Consider the following 21,572-nt stretch of genomic DNA (forward strand, 5'->3'; position numbering starts at 1 on the left):
ATGAGAAACTTAGTCCCTCAACAGTAGTTTGAGAAGCACTGTACTAGGCCATTTGGTCAGAATGACCCCTTAATAAAAGACTGGGGATGTTGCTCAGTGGTAGAGCATTTGCCTAGCCTGCATGAGGCCTGGGTTGGATCCCTAGCATCACTGCAAAACAAACACTATTTGAACATAATTGCCTGAGGCAGAAAGTTTGCAGATATGGAATCAAGGACTCTTGGGCAATAGTCTGTGACTTTAGCTGTGAAAGTTGCTGCTTATTTTCAACCCCCTATGTATGACTGGGCAAGGATTAAATTTGACAATGTAAATAAATCAGTAATATTTGGTTCTTATTGAGTGTTTAATAAAGGACAACTCCCTCCCCACAGCAGTACTGGGAATGAGATCCAGGGATGCTTTGCCACTAAGCAGCATCCCTAGCCCATTTTATTTTTTATGTCAAGACAGGGTTTGCTAAATTGCCCACTCTAGCCTCAAATTTGTGATCTTCCTGCCCCAACCTCCCTAGTCATTGGGATTACAGATGGGCACTGACACATCCAGCAGATGACAACTATTTATTCCTCTATGTTTTCCTGAGTTTACTTAATATCCAGGCTTAAAATAGTCTCCATTTTTACTTTTTCTCCCTTTATTCTTCATTGTAGAATTGAAGATGCTCCAGCTCCTTCTACCTCTGCAGATAAAGTGAAAAGGTAAGATTATTTACATAGTTCAATTAGATTCACATCTGAAACACAAAGCAGTATAACCTGAGGGTAGCTGGTTTCATGATTTTTATTTTGCCCTGCTAAGGATTGAACCTAAGGGCTGAGTGTGGGGTTGCTTGCCTATGATCCCCGCAACTGGGAAGCTGAGGCAGGAGGATCATAAATTGGAGGTCAGCCTTAGAAATTGAGGCCTTATGCAACTTAGTGAGACCCTGTCTTAAAGAGGACTGGGGATATAGCTCAGTGTGGTAAAACACCTCTGGGTTCAATGCCCAGTACCAAAAAGGGGAAAAAAAAAGAATTGAAACTAGGACTTCATGCAAGCATTCTACTACTGAGCTATATCCCCAGTCTCAGTTTCATTATTTTTAATGAAACAATTAAGACTGAACAGTGTCTAGACAATAATGTCTTCAGAATGTTTGCATTTGATTAAAATATTAAAATTGGCTAGGCACAGTGGGTTTACCTGTAATTCCAGCTACTCAGGAGACTGAGGCAGGAATATCACAAATTCAAGGCTAGCCTTAGCAGTTTAGTGAGACATTGTCTCAAGTAAAATAAAGGGCTGAGAATATAGCTCAGTAGTAAAGTGCCCCTGGTTCAAACCTAGTACCACATACAAAAAATACCAACAAAGAAGTGGAAGTTTTACTTAGTTTTGCTCCTGTCCTCACTAATGCTTAACAAGTTCTGCTGAACAACTTTTTCTTCATTTAGTCTTTTAATTTTGGGCGGAGGAGGGAGGTGGTAGGTACCAGGGATTGAACTTGGGCACTCAACCACTGAGCCACATCTCCAGCTCTTTTTTGTACTTTATTTAGACAGAGTCCCACTGAATTGCTTAGTGCCTTGCTTATGCTGAAGCTGGTTTTGAATTTGCGATCCTCTTGCCTCAGCCTCCTGAGCTGCTGGGATTACAGGCATGCATCATCAAGCCCTGTGCTCTTCATTTAGATTTAAAACATTCAATACCATTACATCATTACATGATGATTTTGCTTTATGTTTGCTGTTTTGGTTTTTTGAGTGAATAAGCAATAGGAGGAGAAATTACTTAATACTGCATTGTTATAAATCTGTACCTATATGTTCTCCCTTTTTGGATGTCTGTTTATCCTCATCCTCTTAGCATTACTAAAGATTTTTTTGTGTTTATTTTTGTTTTACAGTGCTTGAGTTGAACAATCCCCTTACCACTGATCTATACCCTAGTCCCTCAGAAGTTTTTTCTTGTACATCCTTGGGGTCCCAAGACCCTTTCAGGGATTCATTGATACCATATTTCATAATAACAAGACTCTTTGCCTCTTTCATTGTGTTGATCAATAGCATTAATATTGTAAAACCAATGGTGGATAAATCTGATGTCCTCATAACATAAATCAAGGTAACAGCACCAAACAGTACTGTAGCTTTTTTGTTCTTCACTACCATTTTCACTTAGAAATGTCCATAATGAAGCACTACAAACTAAGAAGTTTACTAATTCTCAGTCTTTCACTACATGACTTTGTAGTATTCTGTCTGACAAAATATGAATTATAGATTAAAGCCCTTCTCACATATGTTTGTGTGTGTGTGTGTGTGTGTGTTTGTACGGGGATTGAACCTAGAGCCACTGTACCACTGAGCTTCATCCCAAGCCCCTTTTTAATTTTTTAAATTTGAGACAGGGTCTCCCTAAATTGCTGAAGCTGGCCTTGAACTTTTGATCTTCTTGCCTTAGTATTCTGATTACCAGTATGTGCCACTATGCCAGGCTGCCCTTTGTATATTATTGAAGTAGATGCACTTGTGAGGCACTGGATTTGATCTTCAACACCACATAAAAATAAATAAATGAACAAAGGTATTGTGTCCATCTACAAATAAAAAAAAAAGTTAAATGACTTGTGTTTTTCCTGTAACTTCAGTTTTACCTGAAAGAACAACTGATTTTTCAGTCTTGAGTATATGACAGACATTTTTCTAAAAATGAGTAAAGTTGAGTGAGTTACTTAAAGGGAGAGCAACTACCAGCATCTATTGCCAGTTAAAGAATTTGATTTTGAGCTCTTGTTTGTGTTGCCATACCTGAAATTAAACCCAGGAGTACTCTACTAGTGAGCTACCTCTCCAGCCCTTTTATTTTTTAAATTTGAGACAGGGTCTTGCAAAGTTGCCCAGATGGGCTTGGAACTCAATTCTGTTACCTCAGCTTCCTCAGTCAATGGGAATACTGGTGTGTGCCACTTTCTGCTTGGCCAGTTCATTCTTTTTGTTTATGAACATTATTCCATTATGTAGACATATCACATACAATGTGTTTATCCATTTGGGTTTCTAGTTTGGGACGATTACAAATGAAACTACTGTGAATATTTATGTCCCAAGTCTTTATGGGCATACCTAGGAATGAAATGCTTGGGTCATATGATAGTTATTTCAGCCAGGGTCTTTCTGTGCTGCTCAGATGGAACTTGGGAATCTACTATGTAGCCTCCCAAGTAGCTGGAGCTACAGGGAAGTCCCACCATGTCCTGCCTGTTTTTTTTTTTTTTGTGTGTGTGTGTATGTGTGTGTGTGTGTGTGTTTTGTCATTCTAGTGGGAATGAAGGGTTTGTTTTGCATTTAAAAAAAAAAAAAAGTTTTTGTAGTTGTAGATGGATAGAATGCCTCTATTCTATTTGTTTATTTTTATATGGTGCTGAGGATCGAATCCAGTGCCTCACGCATGCTAGGCAAGCGCTCTGCCACTGACCTATAGCCCCAGCCCCTGCTTTGCATGTTTAAAAATAAAAATTTTAAAAATAATTTTTTTTTTTTTTGTAGATGGACAGAACACATTTATTTTATTTGTTTATTTTTATGTGGTGCTGAGGATGGAACCCAGTACCTCAGGCATGCTGGGCAAGTGCTCTGCCTTTGAGCTCCAGCTCCAGCCCTACTTTGGGGTTTTTGAATGACTAATGAGTTCACTTTACCATCATATGCTTATTAAAGTGCTTTGTCACATAGAAGTTTTGCATATGTATTTTCCTACTTTGAGGTTTTCCTTTTTAAAAGTTTTTTTTATTTTTTTATACCAGCTTAACCACAGCCACATTCCTAGCACTTTTTATATTTTTTATGTATTAAATTGTTTAAGGCCTTGCTAAGGTGCTGAGGCTGGCTTTTTTAATTCATGATCCTCCTGCCTCAGCCTCTCTGGCTGCTAGAATTACAAGTTTGTGCCACCATGTTCGGCATATTTGCCTTTTTAAGAAATTGTTTTTTTTTTTTTAACAAGCCAGTTTTTCAGTTTAAAGGTCTGATTTATTGATGGAAAAAAAAAAAGATAGTACTTTTCTCTCATGATTAGGAAGTCTTACCAAACCCAAAGTTTTGTAATTTTTTTCTCTTAGGAGTTAAAAGGTTGTAACATCTTAAATTTAGAAAGCCCGTGATCCATTTCAAGTTAATTTTTTTTAATTAAGGTGTGAGATAAGAATTGAGCTTCACAGGGCTGACGTTGTGGCTCAGAGGTAGAGTGCTCTCCTAGCATGCATGGGGCACTGGGTTTGATCCTCAGCACCACATAAAAACAAAATAATGTGTCCACCTAAAATTGGCAGTATATGTACAGATTTGTTTTTATTTTCTGTTCTATTTGACCTATTTGCCTTTCTTTACACTAATACCACACTATATCACTGCCTCTTGCCCTATTTACTAAAGTTTTTTTTTTTTATTTTTTTCTTTTAGCTAATACAACTTGTATGAATTAATGGTTCCTTTGATTTCTTTATTTGTTAATTAATTAGTAAATATTTAAAGTAATATGCAATGTAGGCTTTGTGAGTAGACAAACCTTTAAAATATTCTAGTGAAGCTTCTGGGAATTTGGAAAGGTTTCTTTGGTTTTGCAGTGGTAAATAAATGTGAGTTACCTAGATCTTACTACAGGATCAAAAAATTTATGGTTTAAGTGTAGCAGGTATTCAATAAATGTTGATTTAAGTAGTATTTGACACTAAAATCTTTCTTGCAGCCTGGATGTGGATAGTGAAGCTAAAAGACTATTGGGATTAGGACAGAAACATCTAGTGATGGGGGATATTCCAGCAGCTGTCAATGCATTCCAGGAAGCAGCTAGTCTTTTGTAAGTATTGTATGTTTACTATATGTAATATTATGTTCCCAATAATCCTTAAAGTTGTTTTAGCACATAGTCCTGAGTTTGATCCCCAGTGGCACCACCACCAGGGGAAAAAGAAAGTTGTTCTATGGGGGAAAATAATGAAGAGCAAGGGGAGCAAGGGCTGGGTTGTAGCTCAGTGGTAGAGTACTTGCCTAATCTACAAGAAGCTCTAGTTCAATTCTCAGCATTGCAAAAAACCCAAAACTGATTGTTTTTCATGTTGGAGTTTACTCCTGTAAGTATAAAACCAAATATTACTGAGCAATTTCAACCTTTGATATATATATATCTTTTGGCAGTGTGGGGATTGAAGTGCCTTGTGCATGCTAGACAAGTGGGCTACCACTGAGCTACATCCCAGCCCTATTTTCAACCTTTGATTTTTCTTATAAGGTAAATTGTATTCCAGTCACAATTAATTAGGGGAACCAACTTGGCCTGGCTTATTCAGGGCTTTCCCAATTATTTCTGTTTTAAATGGTGCTATGTATCAAACTAAGGGCTTTGCACATTAAGGAAGTGTTCTACCATTGAGCCTACACTCCATCCCTTCTCAAACATTTTAATGTTCCTCCAGATCTGAGAGAGAAAAAAGGCGGGGAGTAAGTTACATTTATTCCCCCATGTTGCATATTTATTTATTTGTGACACAGAGGATTGAAACCAGTAGTGCTTTATCACTGAACTACTCCCCAGTCCTTGAATGTTAAATCTTTAAGTCTTAAACACTTTTCCTTTACAACTTTGTTTGAGCTAGTTTCCTCTAATATGGTATTATTAACAGCATGTGAAATCAATCATGTTTCCTAATTAGTTGGTTACATTTCATTCACCTTTAAAAAAAATTTTTTTTTTAGTTGTAGATAGACATAACATCATTTATGTGCTGAGGATCTAGGCAAGTGCTATACCACTGAGCTACAACCCCAGCCCCTTCATTCAGCTTTTGTGAAGAAATTTTCCTTATAAAAGAAATAGTCATGGGGCTGATGATGTGCTCAGTGGCTTGCCTAGCATGTGTAAGGCCCCAAGTTCAATCCCTAGCACTGCAAAAAGAAAAGAAAATAAACAGAAAATGTGGTGGAGAGACAAAAAAGGAAAGAAATACCCATAATATGAAGCATTTATGAGTTTCAGTCCCCCACCACCACCCTCTTGGTACCAGGGATTGAACTGAGTAGCAGTCAACCACCAAGTCACATCCCCAGCCCTTTTTTGTATTTTATTTAATGATGGGCTCGCTGAGGTGCTTAGGACCTTGCTAAATTGCTGAGGCTGGCTTTGAACTTGTGATCCCCCTGTTTCAGCCTCCTGAGCCGCTGGTGTTATAGGTGTACACCACCATACCCAGTGGGTTTCAGATTTGAAGCTCACTTTTTTCCTAGCCCAATTCCTCCCAACATCCAGAACTGCATATTATTCCTGGAGGTCCACAATAATCTCTTGTCTTGTCCCTGACCTCTGGCCTCTTTGATCATCTTTACCTGGGATTAATGAATTAAGGTTCTGGTATTTAGTGGTGTGCTAGGGTTGGAGCTTACTTCTTATCTGATAAGCATTTAGGTGTTTTTATGTTAAAAAAAAAATGGGTTTTTAAGTTCATTCATCTAGATGCCTAGAGGTCTTTTACTCTATGAAAACTGATCTCCTAGTCTTAGAAATCTTTCTTCCTTCCCATTCATCACACTTAATGTGATTTCTTTTTTTGTTTTAAATTGTAGATGGACACAATATCTTTATTTTTATGTGGTGCTGAGGTTTGAACTCAGTGCCCACACATGCTGGGCAGGTGCTCTACCACCGAGCTACAACCCCAGCTTTGTCTTTTTTTGGGGGGTACCAGGTATTGAACTCAGGGGTCACTTGGCCACTGAGCCACATCGCTAGCCCTATTTGTTATTTTATTTAGAGACAGGGTCTCACTGAGTTGCTTACCACCTCACTGTTACTGAGGCTGGCTTTGAACTCTAGATCCTCAAGTCTCAGCTTCCCGAGCTGCTGGGATTACAGGCGTGGGCTACCAATAGTTATGTACATTTCCATTTTACAATCTCATCTTTCTCAAAACTAAGGCACTGAAAATGAGTAATCTGCCAAGGTTGTACAGTTAATGATTAGAGGTAAGCTTTGTGCTCAGGCAGTCTCACTCCAGAGATCATGTTCTTTTACGGAAAGGCATCATGATATAAAGAACATGATCTCTGGAATCATCTCTCAATGTCTAGGTCCCAGCCAAGGTCATCTTAACTATTATGGTCCATTATCTTGTGGCAGGAAGAATATGTATTAATATAATTTGGCTGTTAGAGTATACGCTAACTGTAACAAATTGGTATCACTTAGAATTATATTATATATAGATATAACATTAACTGCATGCATCATTAATGTTAATAACATGTTCAGGGACTGGGGTTGTGGCTTAGCGGTAGAGCTCACCTAGCACATGTGAGGCTAGCATGTGTGAGGCAAGACAAATAAAATAATGCTATTATGCCCAACTATAACTAAAAAAAAATATTTAAAAAAATAATAATGTTCAGATTTTAGCTGTCTATTATTTTTGTAGAGGTAAGAAGTATGGAGAAACTGCTAATGAATGTGGAGAAGCCTTCTTTTTCTATGGAAAATCACTATTGGAATTAGCAAGGTATGTTTTTCTTAGTTTATTAGTAGAATGTTTTGTATAACTTCGATCTATTTAAAAATGAAAGTTTCCTTGTTTGCTAAGATTGTTTACTAGCTTTGTGATTTTACATGAGTAAGCTAGACACGTTTTTACCTAGAAAAGTGGGTTATGAAAGAGCTTGAAATATTGATGGAAATTGTAACGATTTAAAGAATAAAATTACTGGCCATATGTAATGGCATGTTCCTGTAATCCCAGCCGCTTGGGAGGCTGAGACAGGAGGATAGTGAGTTCAGAGCCAGCCTCAGCAAAAGCAATACAGTAAGCAACTCAGTGAGACCCTATCTTTAAACAAAATACAAACTATGACTGGGGATGTGGCTCAGTGGTCAAGTGCTGCTGAGTTTGATCCCTGGTACCAAAAAAAATAAAAAAGGAATAATTGAAGTTTGACTTGTGATCATTAGAAGCAAAGATCTTTTCATTTGTGAATGGGTAATAATTGATCAAAGTTCAGTATAGAATAATAAACCCTTAAAAGCACCAAACTAGCTCAAAACAGTCATTGAATAAGGGCTTATTGGAGTTTGAAGTAAGTAGCATGTGAGGATATCTAGTAAATAACAATCCCAAGTAGTCTTTCTGTTAGAAAGTTTTTGGATATCATTCACCAGAATTTATTAGCCAGAATAAAGTATATTGAGGATATGCAGCCAAGCAAATGATGTGTCATTTATTTAATCTCAGTTCTGGTAAGTTTGTTATCTTGTAATAATTAGAGCACTCTGATTTGCTGTGAAACTATTGCCAGAGTGTTAGTGTTTATCTAAAGAAGTGGGGGTAGATGAAAGTTTGGGAACTACTTATGGCTCTGTTTTAAAAGAATGAATTTTTAAAAATGAATGAATATGTCTTATTTTTATAGGACTCATAATGCTTTTCACGTGGCTTGATGAGCAGTGTAGTCATTTCTTTCAGCATTCTTGCAGCCTTAATTTATATTAGAAGTTTCGATAATTGCCTTTCATGGGAATATGTATAGTATTGTATTTCCTGAACTTGCTTACTTGTCTGTTGCTTTTGTAATGTAGGCTACATCGTTAGGTTGTGGCTGTTAAACCTTTGGTGCTTTCTCCTCTTGTTCTCCTAGAATGGAGAATGGTGTGTTGGGAAATGCCTTGGAAGGTGTGCATGTGGAAGAAGAAGAAGAAAAAACAGAAGATGAGTCTCTGGTAGAAAATAACGATAACATAGATGGTATGTGGAGTTGCCCATGACATTTAAGAGACGCGACGCCTTGTATCTTGTATACAAGTGATGGAAATAGGGCTCTCCCTGCCCTGGCTGGTCTCTCCTAAGATGCTTGGGGTTATACCTGCATCTGGTAGAGACTGCAATGGGGGTAGCCCATTAATGAAAGTGACAGCAGGCTTTTGTGAGAGGATAACTTACTTTATTAAACAAATATGGTCATTTAAATAGGTGTTTTAAATATTAAGACATTAAATGTATATTTTTAAAAAATGGTCTGTAAAGTTCAATTAAAAGTAATGTTTTTGGAGCCCTTTTACATTTCTTGTGTTTAAGAAAAATTGAATATTTCTCAGCTGAGTTTGGCTAATAGCATTTTATAAATCAGGTAGAGGTTTAAAATAGAATGAAATGTTTAAAATAGAATGAAAAGCTTGGCATCTTTTACCTAACTGGTAATCAGAATGCTCACAGCAAAATAATAGAGTATCTAGTTTAAAGTGCTTTGGTTTCCTTTGCATTAAGTTAACTCTGCTAGCTGAGACTGTCTTTCCTTTGCTTTTCTCAAGGGGGCAGATAAAAATTTTTAGGCCATCTGCTAAATCTTAAACCAGGCCATGTGAGGGTTTAAGGGAATGTGTTTTTAGTTTCCATTTATGCTTTTATCATTAAACTCGAAGACATGTTTATGCTTAATGTTCTTTAACCATGTAGAGGAAGCAAGGGAAGAGTTGAGAGAACAGGTTTATGACGCCATGGGAGAAAAAGAAGCCAAAAAATCAGAATGCAAGTCTTTGGCAAAGCCTGAAACTGGTAAAGAACAGGAGAATGAAATGGAGAAGGGTGGAAGAGAAGATATGGATATAAGTGAGCCTGCAGAGAAGTTACAAGAAAAAGTTGACTCGACTTCAAATCAGTTAACTGAAACTTCTGAAGAGGCAAAAGGAGCATCAGCACCAGAAGGACCGAATGAACCTGAGGTCACTTCTGAGAAGCCAGAACAGGAAGCATCAGATGCTGAGGAAGGAAAATCAGTTTCTGGAACTGAAGTTGAGAAAGAAGAGTGCAGAGAAAAAGGATGTCAGGAGAAGCAGGGAGAAGTAATTGTGAGTATAGGGGAGAAGCCAGAGGAAGCTTCAGAAGAGCAGCCTATAGTGACTCTAGAAAAGCAGGGCACTGCAGTGGAGGTAGAAACAGAATCTGTAGAGCCAACAGTCAAGCCAGTGGATGTGGGTGGGAATGAAGTAAAGGAACCAGTAGCTACCTCTGAAAATGACCCAGGAAAGGCTGTCCTTGAGCAACTGGTAGAGCAAGAAGTACATTCTGCTGAAGAGTCAGAGGTAGTGACAACAGAAGCTGAAGAGGTCTCAGCTGCAGAGGCTGGATCAGAGGTCTCTGAGAAGCCAGGGCAGGAAGGCACCGTTTTCTCTAAAGATGTTGCATTCAATGGACTGTCAGCTGCAGGAGATCAGACTCCTGTTGAACCAAAGACTTCTGCAGAAAGATTGACAGAAACAAAAGATGGCTCAGAGGTAGAGGAGAAGGTCAGGGCGGAGCTAATTCCTAGCCAGGAGGAGACTAAGCTGCCTGTAGAAGAGTCTGAGGCAGCTGGAGATGGGGTTGAGACCAAGGTAGCCCAGAGGGCCACAGAGAAAACACCTGAAGACAAAGTTAAGATAGCTGCTAATGAAGAGACAGAAGAGAGAGAAGAACAGATGAAAGAGGGTGAAGGTAACCGGGATATGCAAGAGCTGCAGTGGGTGGAGTACATTCTGGATTTGACTCACTAATAATAATGGGTAAAAGTCAGCCTTCCATTCAGGATTTTCCGTCTGCCTTAGGATTAGGAAAGGGCTAAAATGAAAATGGGATTAGTTTAAGAAGGTTGGGATAAGTTGAGCAAGTTAAATAAAAAGCAGCAAGTTGTCTTCAGCTGGCTTATAAACTAATGCTTTTACTAACTGCAAAATAGGTCTTTTACTGTGATTTCTGAAACTTGGCTAGCAATCAGTAACTTGTACCATACTAGCCAATAAAAGAATGGAAAAGGTGGATGAGGGGGTGGGGTAGGTAAGGAAATAGTGGGCTAGGCTGGCAGAGAATGCTGAATGGATGTTCACTTTGCATGCCTCTGGATTTTTAAATTACTGTTCACAATGTACTGTTCACATGGTTTCTTTTCTCTGCATTAGGAAGCAGGAACAGCAGTAGAATCCACTGAATTTGGTACATTTAAGCAGGCATGCCATTTAAATGAAGGCAGTTAATCTTGAATGTTCTATCAGAGTTAAAAAAAAAAAATTCTGGCATCTCTCCTTTAGTCTTCAGAAAATCTTTAAAGATTTACTGACACTGCTAAAACAGTCCTTCTCCTAGTCAAAAGAAACAACAAAAAACTTTAGCAGTTAGCCTTCTTGCTGCTTTCTCTCCTCATTTCATGTTTGCTTTGGCTGCTGAACTAAAACTTTTGTTACCCTAGAAAGTTAACAAGTATGAATGCTTTTCTATAGTGTTATTAAATGTCTAATTGTGATTCATTCTCATCAAGATACATAAGCCTAATTAGTAATTGGCACGTCTGACTTAAGTTGTGCTATTATTTGAGGATTCTGCTGCATTTAAGGTTCATCTAACATTGGTGTTAATAAATACAGGTATATTCCAGTTAATTGCTATTACTCATTAAAATTGCCAGACTACTTCAGGAGTACTCTTAAGTTGAAAAATCTCAGAGTCCCATCTTTTCATTCTTGGAGATTATTCTGGTAAACTACTTTTACCTATGTGCAAGCCTCTGCACTCCAACCAGCACATGCTAGTAACCAGAAGGGAATTGGCTAAATGGTAATGCCATTGGGCTTCTCTCTCTCTTTAAAATTTTATTTTTGTGATATTGGGTATAGGAATGCAGCACCTCGCACATGCTAACAAGTGCTCCACCACTGAGCTATATTCCCAACCCTTTTTGTTTTACAGTCTTGTTAAATTGCCGGGGGTTGTCTCAAACTTGAAACTGCCTGCCTTAGCCTCCTGAGTAGTTGGGGTTATAATAGCTTGCTGGGTCTCTGTTGGGCTAATTTTCAAGGATTAGGAATTACTTAGGGAAGAAGTGCAGAACTGAATTATTCAACTTTTAAAAACTTCTCACGTCTTGATCTTTTTCCTTCTTTCTTTTTTTTTTTTTTTGGGTATGGTAGTGAGGATCATACCTAGGGCTTCATATATGCCAGGCGTTTCCTCTACTGCTGAGCTGTGCACCCCTAGTCCTTGATCTTAGTGATCAAACATTGGAAAGATTTTCTATTTCTCTTATGGACTTTGATAAACTATCAGTTTGTAAATAACATCATTACAACTCATTTTTTTTTCTAATTCTAAAATAATACTATTTATCTTCAGGTTTTCATTTTTTCCAGTACTGGGAATTGATCTAAATCTTCAGCCCACTCTTTTTGAGACAAGAGTTTCACAAAGTTGTGGAGGCTGGCCTTGAACTTGCAATCCTTATGCCTCAAGCTTCCTGAGTAGCCGAGATTACAGGCATGCACCTCTCCTTACCCTAAAACAATACCACTCAATAGAGAATATTACACTCTACTTATATTGAGGCATAAAGGTCATGTGACTTGTTTATGGTCAAGACTGTAGTACTAGATATGCCTTGAATATACTATTCTTTCCACACTACCTCATATTGAAGAAGGCAGCTTTCACCCCTTCTCTTCGCCCTGTCTCTTATCAGAAACATTCTGGTCACATTTTTAAAATCCCTTCAAAAGTCTCAGTATTCTAGCAACTGAACCGTAAACCCCCTGCCCTCGCACTTTTAAAAAGTGGTATTTTAGTGGTTTTGTGGCAGATAACTTATAAATGACAGTAGAGAGTCCCATATTTTATAGATGAAGAAATGGGAGAAAGAAGTAATTTGCCCTAGTCAATAGAGAGGACTAGGTGCTCAGTCTGGCTTTAGGGTCCAGCTAATTTCTGTGCTTTCTTCCTCTTTATGTGACAACACTAGTCCACAGATTTTTGTTGTTTAATTTTTTTTAAAAATTGTAGATAGACAACACAATACCTTTATTTTTATTTATTTTTATGTGGTTCTAAGGTTCAAACCCAGTGCTTCACACGTACCAGGCAAGTGCTGTATAACTGAGACACAAATCACTAGCCCACAAATCTTTGCTGAACCACAATCCCAGCCCTGGTCCACAGATCTTGAATGTGGTTTTCTCTCTTCATTTAGGTAGCGTGCTCGCCTGGCATGTGTGGGCCCCGGGGTCGATCCTCAGCACCACACAAAAAAATAAAATAAAGATATTGTATTTCCACCAAAAACTGAAAAATAAATATTAAAAAATTCTCTAAAAAAAAAAAAAAAATTAAAGTCCTGCTGGGCATGGTGGTCCTGAGACAGGAGGATCTCGAATTGAAAAGCCAGTCTCAGCAACTTAGCGAGGCATTGAGCAACTCAGGCCCTGTCTCCAAATAAAATACAAAAAAGGGCTGGGTGTGTGGCTCAGTGGTTGAGTGCTCCTGAGTTCAGTACCTGGTTTAATAAAAAAAAGATTTATTGATTCTCAGCACCACATAAAAATGAAAAAAAGATATTGTGTCCACCTAAACTAAAAAAATAAATATTTGGGGCTGGGATTGTGGCTCAGCAGTGGAGCGCTCACCTAGCACGGATGGGACTTGGTTTCGATCCTCAGCACCACGTAAAAATAAAGGCATTGTGTTGTGTCCTACACCTAAAAAATAAAAAATTTAAAGCCACATTTCCTACCACCTCTTGACTTTGCTACCTCTTGGGGTTTTCATATTCCTGATAAAGACAACTGGTCTCATCTTTCCTGATTGTCATGTTAGATGTGGTTGGTATGTGAACAGAAGTTTAAATTGTAGGCATAAAACTTGGTTGTGTTCAGATGGATTCTACTGACCAACCTGTGGTGGGTACTTGACTTCTGTGGGAGTTCCAGAACACTCAAGAATTAGCACCTTTTTGTCTTTATTCTTCTGGTTGTACTCTGCCCATAATGTTTTGAGGATGCTACATGGTCATAAGTAGCATTTCTTTTTCTCTGAAGGATGCACTATACATATCACAAATAGTGTTCTATTTTCAAAGAAGCGTGGAAGATATTTTTAACAAATTTATATACTGAGGATATCAGGGCATTGTCATTAGTATTTGAGTATACCTTACTGGGTTGGGAAATGTTTTACAGTATTAACTTTCTCATTAACCTAGTTTATAGTTAGGTGCAGTTGTGCATGTCTTGTAATCCCAGTGACTCAAGGCTGAGGCAGGAGGATTGCAAGTTTGAGGCTAGCCTCAGCAAAAAGGATTGGGACAGTTGTAATATGTCCCTGAGTTCAATTCCAATACCAAAAAAACAAAACCTAGCTCCTTCTCCACCGTCCCATAAAGATAGCTAGGTCCAGGTTTCTCAATTTGTAAAATTCCAAGTAATTAAGATATTTTGTGCTAAATTAGATGTCTAGCATGCTGGTTTTAGTAGGAACAGATGACAGATAATTTTTAAAAAGTAACAGTGTTGGAGCTGGGATTGTGGCTCAGTGGTAGAGTGCTCACCTAGCATGTGTGAGGCACTGGCTTTAATCCTCAGCACCACATAAAAATAAAATAGAGGTATTGTGTCCACCTACAACTAAAAAAGTATTTTTAAAATAATAACAATGTCAATTTAATTTCTTTGCAAATTGGGAAGACGAAGTTTAATTTTTTGAATTGATAAGAAATTTGTAGCTTTACTTCATTGTCTTAGATATTCTGCTGGAGGATGGAAAGAGTCAGCAAAACCACTATGTAGTCCAAACTTAGGGAAGTAAACCTGTACCCATCTGTCTCAAAATGTAGGTTGACTGATATTTACTGGAATCCCTGACTAGTCAGAAGTTATCATTAATGGTGTGTGGTGGTGACTATTGTAGATGAACTGGTATTGTTGTGAAAGGTAAAAAAGTGAGCTTCCAGATTAAAATAGGGCTTACTGTTAACTAGGTTGTAATGTGTAGTTATTAGAGGACTTTAGTTCATTACAATAATTTTTAATACATAGGAATTTTCTGTGCCTGTTTTCCACCATAAAGCACTGTTACTTTAGATAAAACTCCTTTAACCTGACTTCTTGGCTCTAAGGCCTAATTGCTGTATTTAGGTTATTAGGAGACAGTATTTGAGATCTTTTGCTGGTGGCATGGGCATGTAATACCAGATACTCAGGAGGCTGTGGTAGGAGGATCTCTGAGCCTAGGAGCTTGAAACCAGCCTGAGACTGTTTTTTTAAAAAAAAAAATGAGAGATGGATTAAGCCAATTCATGAATTGTAACAACAGAAAGCCCATTCTAATCACTCAACATTTGAAGTTTAAGCTATCTTATCACTGAGAATGTATTCTTCATGCAGTTGACTTATGAGTGGATTTCAATATGAGGAAATAGTGTTGATATGACTACAAATTTAAATGGAATCATTTAAAATACCTGGTTTGCTCACTTAAATTCTGTGTGCTTGAGCTGGCTGGAGTCTGTGGCGTGCTCATTGGCAAGAGTTGGTAAGAGCTATGCTTTTTTTTTTCCCCACAGCTTTATTGTGGGAAAGCTAGTCTCTTGCATATTCTTGTTCTGAATGAACTGGAATAATTTAGCTTTTGGTATTTTCTGAGCTTACTAGTATTGTCTAACGAGTCACCTAAAGACCCCAGAAACACTGATTGAGGCCTCTATCTGCTTTTGACTGAGTAAATTGGAGCCTCTAGCCAATGAGACAGTATCTAAGTCAGTCTCATTCAGAATGATTTAGGTTAACTTTTACAAGGAAATGCTTTAGGCTTTTAACTGTCAAGGTCTAACCCATACACTGTAAGGTTACACATTCTAAGTCTAGATTAAACTTGAATTAGATTGAAACCACTGACTTTAGAATCAGATCAGATGTTAACTGGATTAGAATCTAGCCTAACCTGTCTCAAAATGTAGGTTGACTGATGTTTACTGGAATCTCTGACTAGTCAGAAGGTATCATTAGTTAACGTTTTCAATAATGAGGAATTCTTGCTTGTAGAAACTGAAGGCTCAGAAGAGGAAGATAAAGAAAATGACAAGGCAGAAGAAACACCAAATGAATCAATTCTTGAAAATAAGGTAAGTTATTGTTTGATACTGTAATCTGCTCTTATTATAGGATTGTCGTTAACACCTGTAGGCATGATTATTGTAGATACCCACTCCTGGTAAGGAATCAGGACTCTATCCATGCTTAGAATGGACAGATCTGAGCTGGGTGCCAAGTACCTGTAGTCCCAATGATTCAGGAGATAGAGGCAGGATGATTGCAAGTTTAAGGCCAGCCTTAGCAAATTGGCAAGATCCTGTCTTAAATTAAAAAAAATAAAAAGAATGGGGTGGATAATAGTTCAGTGGTAGAGCATCCATGAGTTCAGTCCCCAGTACTCCCCCCCCACCCCCCCGCCCAGTGCCCACGGCCATGGACAGATCTTTTGATTCCTAGGGCTTCCTGTCTATTATGACAGTATCCAACATATTACTGACATAAAGAGAATCAGGAGAGAAAACTTTTTTACCCATTCTGCAAATTTTTTGGGGAGAAAGTCTGAATTTTCAATTGCAAATAACTTTTTCAAGTCATAATAGATTATACATTTAGATTTATACTGTAGAAAAATGCTTGTCTTATACTTATGCCTAATAACAATGATTTGGATATTTAGTCTCTTCAAGAAAATGAAGAAGAGGAGATTGGGAACCTAGAGCTTGCTTGGGATATGCTGGACTTAGCAAAGATCATTTTTAAAAGGTAAAACTCTTGTTGCTTCTTAGGATGGGAATTTGGTTGAAAATAAATAGAAAGCCATTAGTATTATTAAGAAAGCCATTAAGTATTATTAAGATTTCTAATCAGTTTCCTTCTTTTAGGCAAGAAACAAAAGAAGCCCAGCTTTATGCTGCACAGGCACATCTTAAACTTGGAGAAGTTAGTGTTGAATCTGGTAATGCATTTTCATTTTACTTTCTAACGTCCCTCACTCTCCCATTCCTCCTTTAATAGATTCTCTGTAATTCAGCTTGATTGATTATAGTTAGGTAGTTGACATTGAAAATATAGTAGGTTTGAGTTTCCTATGATCCTAGAACAATGAACAATCTTTTTTTTTTTTTTAATTTTTAATATTTATTTCTCAGTTTTCGCAGACACAACATCTTTGGTTGTATGTGGTGCTGAGGATCGAACCCGGGCCGCACGCATGCCAGGCAAGCGCGCTACCGCTTGAGCCACATCCCCAGCCCAATGAACAATCTTTTAATTAATTAATAACTCTGATCTTTCAGTAGGATTTTGTTTTTTTGGTGTTGTGGATCAAAGCCAGGACCTCACAAATGTGTAGAGCACATGCTCTTCCACTGGGCTACAAGCCCAGCACCTGTCAGGTCTTTTAAAAAGCCATTCTGTCATTCTACATAGCCAAGGATCCTGTAGATAATAACAAAAATGAAAGCAAAATGGGTATATTCCTGCAGAACAGGTCTGAATTCTGCAACTACTTCATACAAGTGCTGGCAATTCTTGTTCTTCTTTCTTAGAGAACTATATCCAAGCTGTGGAGGAGTTCCAGGCTTGCCTAAACCTGCAAGAGCATTATCTAGAAGCCCATGATCGTCTTCTTGCAGAAACTCACTACCAGCTTGGTTTGGCCTATGGATATAACTCTCAGTATGACGAGGCAGTGGCACAGTTCAACAAATCTATTGAAGTCATTGAGAAGAGAATGGGTGAGTAGAAGCTGCTACCAGCAATTGACCCTTCTCCAAAAAAAAATTCTTTTATGGTAATTTTTATGCGTCTTCTTTGTAGCTGTACTAAATGAACAGATGAAGGAGGCTGAAGGATCATCTACTGAATATGAGAAAGAAATTGAGGAGTTGAAGGAATTACTACCTGAAATTAGAGAGAAAATAGAAGATGCGAAAGAGTCCCAGCATAGTGGGAATGTAGCTGAATTGGCTCTGAAAGCTACTCTGGTCCGTTCATTTTCTTTTTAAAGTTTTCATAATAGCATTTGTGGTACTGTTAATGTTCCATTTGCTAGGAACTTGGTTTCTGGTAGTTGGTGGTCAGAGAGAATATGAGAATTCATCTACTTATTCCTGTCAAATAGTACAGTGGTTAGCAAATATTCTGGAGCTAGACTGCCTGGATTCATACTGTCTATTTTGGAATTCTGTCTGTGCAGTTTGTATGACCAAAGGTATTTTTCTGCCATTGTTGATTTATCTGTAAAATAGGGATCATAGTATCTATGTGTAAAGTACTCTTGATAGTACCACACAAATAGGAATTGCTTAGTAAATATAAGCTATTATTTCTATCTCTGAGATGACACGATATGGATAAATGATGCTTTTAATCCCAAATGTGTGAAAGATCTTGCCTACTAAATGGCCGTCATTAGGATTTCAAGTGTTATTAATCAGCTATTGTGATGGGTACCTGTTATAAAACTGAGTGACCTGGGTTCTCTCTGGGAACCTACTTGAATTTGTCATCTTTCTCACAGGTGGAGAGTTCTACTTCAGGTTTCACTTGTAGTGGAGGAGGTTCTTCAGTTTCCATGGTGGGTATTCATTCAGGTGTTTGTCACTTAATATTAGGCCTCACTGATTGTCTCAATAGTTTGTACATTGCTAACAAAGCCTTTTTTTTTTTTTTTTTTTTGGGTCAGATTGCCAGTAGAAAACCAACAGATGGTGCTTCCTCATCAAATTGTGTAACTGATATTTCCCACCTTGTCAGAAAGAAGGTAAATTTTCGTGTGAATGTTTACCTCATTTAGAAAACTCCTATGGCCCAAGGACTATGAAGATCAGTCAGATTTTGGAAGCCAGTAGGTTTTCTTTGTCAGAAGTTGTTCATCAGAGACCTGATACATGAACTCCTGCTTGCCTTCTTCTGCTTGTTACTTCAACAGTTCTTTTCTCTGGGTGGGGAGTCTCTTTATTTCTTGCTTTGTTTCCTGGCTCATGTACTGGAATTTATACACATCTCTTGTTCTCTACTTGTATTGTGTGGTGCTAGTGCTAAGCAAGTGCTGTTCCACTGAGCTGTACCCAGCCCCAGATGTTCACATCTCTGCTCCTCATCCTAGTTACACTACTTTTCCTTTAGTCAGGAGGCTCAACGAATATGTTGGGACAGACCAATTTTATTTTGCACAATACAAATTGGTATCTGCCCCTTGTGGCTAGGTGGAGAGACAGAGCCGTGAGTCCTACTGTACCACAGGGAAGTGTTTTGTAAGTTGTATTTTTAAAAACGTTAAGCACATTTGTGAAGTCTTCACAATTATATCTTTAGAGGAAACCAGAAGAAGAGAGCCCCCGGAAAGATGATGCAAAGAAAGCCAAACAGGAGCCAGAGGTGAATGGAGGCAGCGGGGATGCTGTCCCTGGTGGAAATGAAGTTTCCGAAAACATGGAGGAGGAGGAAGAGGTGGGCAGTTAAGCAGGGATTGGCCTCTTCCCTCATCTTTTCAAGGATTGGAGAAATCAGTACTCCTAAGTGCATGCTCCCACCTTGAGCCTTGCCAGCAAGATCATTTCTGCTTATCTTTTTCAAAATGCAGTGTATGATTATTGGTACAGATAACTGTGTAGAGAACAAAGAGTTGGAAGACCTGTGTTTATTTCCTCTTGCCTGAAACCTGTTTTTTGTATAAGATGGCTTTGTTTAAACCAGGTTACTGAAGCCCAGGCTCCCTGTTTGTTTTTCAGGCTGAGAATCGGGCAGAAAGCCGGGCAGCAGTGGAGGGGACATTGGAGGCTGGAGCTACAGTTGAAAGCACTGCATGTTGAGAGGGAACAGAACCTTCCTCCCAAGAGAGTGTTTTTGTATATAATGTATTTTTTCACTTTTGGGGATTCTTTTTGTATAACTTCAATAAAGATTGTAAGCAAAGGTTGAGGCTTTGATGGTTTTTTTCTTAAATATTGGCTGAATCCATGCCTTGGGGCACTCTAGGTTTTATATTATAGTGGCCAAAGGTACTTTTTCTCCCCACTTCTGTATTGATCTCTGTTGGAAGTTCTAATGCCAACTCCTGTCTGATGTGGAAGTGATAAATTAAGTGTGATTATAGGCCTTTCCTTTCCATCGGTGCTATATTTATCAAGTTACTCGACTGAACTCAGTTGTCTTGCAGACTTTGTGGTGCTGTCCCTGGATGGGGGCTACAAAAACAAGATTTGGTGACGATCTTGCTGTTTGGTGCTGTAAATGGACTAACAGGCCTTTGGTGGTACCTGTCTTCAGTTTACCTCATCTCCATCTAGGGTTATATCCTATCCTGGAAAAAGAATTCTGAAGAAGACTTGGGGGAGAAAGTGATCCCTGTGGAACTATATAGAGAAAAGGGGCTGTGACTGACATAATGGACAACATGTGGTTGGAAAAATGTGTGTTGGGGGGGAAGGCTGGCTGGTTTTGATATTTACTGTATAGAAAGATTGAAAAACATCTAAACTTGGAATTGTTACACTGTCTGTAGTTTTGACTTCTCAAAATAAAGATGTGAATAAAAAGCTCCTGGTCTTGCATTGTGCTTAAAGATCTTTCAATGGGATCCTGAGCTGCCTGGAGTTTTTGAGCTTTTCAGTATGAGATATGGGGCTAAGAGCAAAAAAAATGGCTCAGCAATTTTTGGATCCCAATTTTGGATTCCAGGGATGATGATGGTCAAGACACAACAAAATGTAAGCCTGTTGTCCAGGGCACAGGGTTTGTGTGAGAAACAGCCAACAGCCCTTAGTTTAATAAGTTAGAATCTCCTGTTTTAACAACCCAGTATCAAAGGCTGAGGGAGCTATATAGGACTCCCAAGTCAACCCCATTTTTTAAAGGTGGTTATTTTTTAAGTGTTGGGGATTGAATGCAAGGGTACTTAACCAGTCATATCCTAGGTGCTCCCCCCCCCCACCCCTTAAAAATATTTTTGGTTGTAGATGGACACAAAACCTTTGTTATACCTTTGTTTTAAGTGGTGCTGGGGATTGAACCCAGGGCCTCACACATGCTAGGCAAGGGCTCTACCACTGAGCTACAACCCCAGCCCTCCTCAGCCCTTTTTTATTTTGTGACAGGGTCTTGCTAAATTGCTTAGGGCCCAGCTAAATTGCTGAGGTCAGCTTTGCACTTGCAATCCTCCTTCAGCCTCCTTCCTGAGCCACTGATTACAAGGGATTTTCTTAATACAAGAGAAAATGTCTCTCTGGGCTGGTCATTGACTCACATTTGCAGAATCTGGCTTATCTTGACTGAACTTCCTTCTTAGAGATGCTTTTGTGTTGTGTGTTCAGGTCTTGATGCTGGTCATTAACTCACGTTTTCAGAATCTGGCTTATCTTGACTGAATTTCCTTCTTAGAGATGTTTTTATGTTTGTATGTTCAGGTCTTGAAGTCCCAATATGGAATTTTCTCAACTATAACATTATTGCCTTAGGGCCTTAATTTGGAATCTCTCTTTAAAGCCTCAGGAATTCTCTCTTTATTGAAAGGCTTCTAGGCAAAAGTCATTAGAAAGACATGCCTGGCTATGATCCCTACTATTTGGAAGGGAAGAGGATTGCAAGTTTGAGGCCGGCCCAGGCTATTTAGTGAAAAATCAAAGGGCTGGGGGTGTAGCTCAGTGGTAGAGTAACCTGGGTTCAAACCTCAGTACTAAAAAAAAAAAAAAAAAATCCTGATGAATCTGACATGAAATTTAGCACTAAAG

General features: G+C 38.5%; 1 protein-coding gene across 2 annotated transcripts in view; it reads left to right on the forward strand.

Moving 5' to 3' along the window:
- Nasp (nuclear autoantigenic sperm protein) overlaps nucleotides 1-19,758 on the forward strand; it is a 31,197-nt gene extending 11,439 nt beyond the window's left edge. The window contains exons 2-15 of one of the 2 annotated variants that reach the window (XM_027937506.3): nucleotides 654-701; nucleotides 4,729-4,839; nucleotides 7,448-7,528; nucleotides 8,658-8,764; nucleotides 9,473-10,489; nucleotides 15,850-15,929; nucleotides 16,517-16,602; nucleotides 16,722-16,795; nucleotides 17,388-17,576; nucleotides 17,659-17,825; nucleotides 18,362-18,418; nucleotides 18,527-18,604; nucleotides 19,159-19,293; nucleotides 19,575-19,758. In XM_027937506.3, coding sequence (XP_027793307.2) covers nucleotides 654-701; nucleotides 4,729-4,839; nucleotides 7,448-7,528; nucleotides 8,658-8,764; nucleotides 9,473-10,489; nucleotides 15,850-15,929; nucleotides 16,517-16,602; nucleotides 16,722-16,795; nucleotides 17,388-17,576; nucleotides 17,659-17,825; nucleotides 18,362-18,418; nucleotides 18,527-18,604; nucleotides 19,159-19,293; nucleotides 19,575-19,655 — 2,311 coding nt within the window. In that variant the 3' untranslated portion in view covers nucleotides 19,656-19,758. The remainder of the gene's footprint in view (nucleotides 1-653; nucleotides 702-4,728; nucleotides 4,840-7,447; nucleotides 7,529-8,657; nucleotides 8,765-9,472; nucleotides 10,490-15,849; nucleotides 15,930-16,516; nucleotides 16,603-16,721; nucleotides 16,796-17,387; nucleotides 17,577-17,658; nucleotides 17,826-18,361; nucleotides 18,419-18,526; nucleotides 18,605-19,158; nucleotides 19,294-19,574) is intronic. The other variant, XM_027937505.3, reaches the window with a different exon arrangement.
- Nucleotides 19,759-21,572: the final 1,814 nt, after the last annotated feature.

Source organism: Marmota flaviventris, chromosome 10 (genome assembly GCF_047511675.1).
Source record: "Marmota flaviventris isolate mMarFla1 chromosome 10, mMarFla1.hap1, whole genome shotgun sequence".
NCBI classification, from domain to species: domain Eukaryota; kingdom Metazoa; phylum Chordata; class Mammalia; order Rodentia; family Sciuridae; genus Marmota; species Marmota flaviventris.